The 4,061-nt window shown below is 29.3% G+C and overlaps 1 protein-coding gene across 1 annotated transcript; it reads left to right on the plus strand.

Annotated features, from left to right (window-relative positions):
• Nucleotides 1-625: 625 nt before the first annotated feature.
• On the plus strand, nucleotides 626-2,008 carry NAEGRDRAFT_76195 (uncharacterized protein; the record flags this gene model as incomplete). Its single annotated transcript, XM_002668835.1, has 1 exon — nucleotides 626-2,008. The coding sequence occupies one exon, from the start codon at nucleotides 626-628 to the stop codon at nucleotides 2,006-2,008; it is 1,383 nt and encodes a 460-aa protein (XP_002668881.1).
• Between the last annotated feature and the right edge of the window lie 2,053 nt (nucleotides 2,009-4,061).

Here is a 4,061-nt window from a genome sequence, read left to right on the forward strand (position 1 = left end):
AACTATTCCAATAATGTTACTTATACTGCAATTCACAAAATTTAAATATTTTGTGCTAATTCTGACTGACCCATTATCAATTATTAAGTTTGACATTTTCACACTTGGCATTCCTTCCATAATGAATAGTTTCGTATTTCTAATTATTAAATATTCAAGTTCCAAATTAATATTCTTTGAAAATTGAATAAATTCATCACACTCAATTACTGATAGAGAATCTGTTTCGAATGATTTCATTCTAAATGTTTGAAAACTATTAAATATTTGATAATCCTGCAAATTATATGAACATCGCTTCATTTCTCCCATCACCATCACATCCAATATTCGAAACTCATCTATTTTCACATTTTCCACAATAAAATTCACAATTTGCATAAAATCACCACATGGATCATCGGGTGAGAAACAGGCTTTGGAAGTTGTATTCGAAATTCCATCATCATTCAAGTAGAAAAACAATTCATTATCATCTATTAGATTGTGTGATGAAATTAAATTCGAATTTTCGGAAGAACACAAGCAAACACCAATCATCGATGATGATAGCATCAAAAAGGCGAGAAGCAGGGTTATATGTTGTGGTGATGACATTTTTTTTTATTTGTGCGAAGTAAAAAAAATGTCTAAACATCATCCTCCGTGGATTACAAAGAACATAACAAAAGCAGGCCCCAGCTCTGCCAGAAATCTAAAGTCCACTAAAAGTCACACTAAGGAATTAATTTCCGTACCTAAAAATAATTTAAATTTTAATTTTAAAATGTCTTATGCTGATGTTGTTAAACAAATTCCGAGATCGGAATCAAAATTGAAATCGGAATCAAAACAAATCGTGATTGCCAACCGAACTATTAATATCAAGTCGGTTAATTTAAATTCAAGACAAAAAAAATTCAGTAGAAATATTAAGATGTCAGATAATAAGCAAATCGACTACGAAACTTGTATTTCAGTATTTGTCCAACAACCAAATGAAGCATTTGAAGATTTAATTGTTAAGGAGGTTGGTCACTTATGTAATAGAATTTATGTTCCAGAATTGAAACCAAAACTTGTTCAATTAATTATAGATAGCAAAGAAAATTATCAAGAAGCAATAAGAATTCTCAATAATATGGTTACAAAAACTAATACGAAATTCCTTCCTTCCCCTATGAACTTTACTCCAACTAATCATACCGTCAAATATCATTCAGAAAAATTAGATTTTATTAATCACCAAATTTCTAATATTATTGATGCAGTATGGCATAGTAAGATTAATATCTCACAAATGAATCTCAGTTTTGATAGAACTACTCAAATCTACAAGTTAAGAGTTGCTCTTATTAACTCAAATGGAAAAGATGAGCTATTGAAAAATGGTTTTCAAGAATATAAGTCAATGGATCAAATTCTTAAAGAATGTCAATTTGAAGCCACCTGCAATTTCCCTACATCATTCCAAGAAAAGGATATCATTGAGGCAGTTAAAGAAATTAGTAAATTGGCTGACGTTCAATTTCGTCGCAGTAACCTTACTATTACCAAGTTGAAAGCAACCTATCTCCATAATAGAGAATATTATGCAGTTAATTACAAACTTCAAAACGAAGAGGAATTGAAAGCATTTATATCAAAGGCGATTAGATGTAAGGGATCTAAAGATAATTCCAAGAAAATCTTTAAAAGATTTAAATCTACTGCTGAATACTTGAAGAAGAAATTACAATCAAATAATACTGATAACCATGAAAATTTAACCAGTAGTTCTATCATTATTGATATTAATAAGAGACTTACTAGAATGGAAGAGAAAATTGAAACTCAAGTTGCAAAGACTTCTAATCATGAACTAAAATTACAAAATTTTGATGAAAGAATGAACAAGTTCTTAGAAAGTTTGGAACAATTAAGATTTTTAACAATGAATTTCAAGAATATTGGTAATGCAAAGGAAGGTATGAACGACGAAGGCTATGAGGATTACAATCCTCATGTAAATCACTCTCGTTATGATTGATTTAAAATCTACTATCCGTGTGGGATGCTATAATGTAAATGGTCTAATTAGGACAGGAAATTCTAAAGAAAAACTCATACAACCAATTAATGCAATGTGTAGATCTAATGGTATTCACATAATGTGTATAACAGAAACACATATCAATAATTATGAATCTCAACAGAAATGTTATAATGAGTGTAATGGACATATTCTATTCAATTCCTTAATGAATACAAGAAAAGCTTGCAAGGGAACAGCAATTCTTCATTTCTTAAATAACAAGAGAAAGAGATTTATTTCTAATCATAATATCATCAATGGTAAATTACAATGGTTTCGTTTCAAATCTAGAAACAAGATATTTAATATCATTGCGGGCTATTTATCAGGGAAAAAGGAAGAAGAAGATGATGATCAATTAGCTATGTCTCATATTATTGAAATTATGACTAAATTTAATGATGAATATTTTATTATAGCTGGTGATTTGAATATTGATAGTAATAACCCTATTTCCAAAAGAGATAAAGAATGGATGAATCTTCTAAAACAACTCAATATGTATGAAGACAAACAGCTTAGTCAAATATCATATAGAAGAAAACAGAAAGACAAGATCATTGAAACACACCCAGACCATATATTTGTATCAAATAATTTGAAAATAATTGGAGGGAAAAGTCTACCATCTATAACTCACAATGATCATATACCTTTTTATATAGACATTCAATATGATTGCGATCCGACTTGGAGGGCATCTATTTCAAGGAAACATATAGAAACGTTATGTAGTACAATTAATCAAGAAACCTATTTATCATTTGATGAACTAGAACGGAATATTAAGAATAATTTTTTAAAGTATTCATATAGGAATGATAAGCTTAATGTTAAATTCCTTTCGTCTAGAAAGCGAAAAGATATTAGAAGAATAGAATCAAAAATCAGAGAAATAATGGACAAAAAAGATCCAAAACAAGAACAGGAATTAATTACACTCCAAACAGAACTGAAAACTGTTTATAGAGAGGCTGCAAAAGAAATAAGAACAAATCTATTGGATCAATTTAATAGCCATAATTCTTCAGCAATGTACAGATTTGATAGACACCTTAAAGAAAAGACAATTAATTGGAATGAAATCTCATTTGATGAATCGACAGTTGTCAACTTCTTTCAGGATAAATTTACATCAAAAGTTGAAGATATTAATTTCATTCCAAGTAGGTCAACAATTAAGTATGGACCAAAAAGAATCAAATTTAAATTGGAAACTATCAAAAAAGCCCTTTTAAGAATGAGTTCTAATACTCCAGGAACAGATAATATTCCATTGTCTATAATAAGAGGTTTAAAAGATGAACATCTTCAACTCATTTGTGACAAATTTAATCAGTGCTTGGATAATGGTAATATTCCTTTGGAATGGAAAAATGGTTGGGTAAAATTAATTCCTAAACGAGACATTATTTCTCTCAAAGATATTCGTCCGATTACTATCCTTCCAATTATGTATAGATTAATGTTTAATATTATTGCTTTTAAATTAAGGAAATGGGCTTCAGAGAATATAAATATACGTCAACAAGCATTTATACCAAAGAGGAATACCCTTAATCATGCAATATTGGTATCTACGTTGGCAGCAATGAATCCGAAATCCTTTCTATTGGTGAATTTAGATATCGAAGGAGCTTATGACTCTGTTGAAGTTTCTGTTATTGAATTAGCTCTAAAACATTGCAAATTTCCAATTAATTTAATTCAATTTATTATTAATTCTTACAAAGAACACACTCTACAACTTGAAATCAATAACCACTTGTCCGAACCAATTACAAAATCCAGGGGAATCCCACAAGGTTGTCCATTATCACCCCTGATTTATGATTGTATAACACAATTAATTATTGACAAAAGTATAGATGTTTGGAAATTACCAAAAGATCCTTGTAATCTTAATGCAAACGAAATAGGTATCCTTGGTTTTGCAGATGATATGTATCTTATTGCTGACACATCTGATATTAATACCGATTATAACGAAAGATTAAATGAATTAGAT

This window comes from Naegleria gruberi (genome assembly GCF_000004985.1).
Source record: "Naegleria gruberi genomic scaffold NAEGRscaffold_95, whole genome shotgun sequence".
Lineage (NCBI taxonomy): Eukaryota > Heterolobosea > Eutetramitea > Acrasida > Naegleriidae > Naegleria > Naegleria gruberi.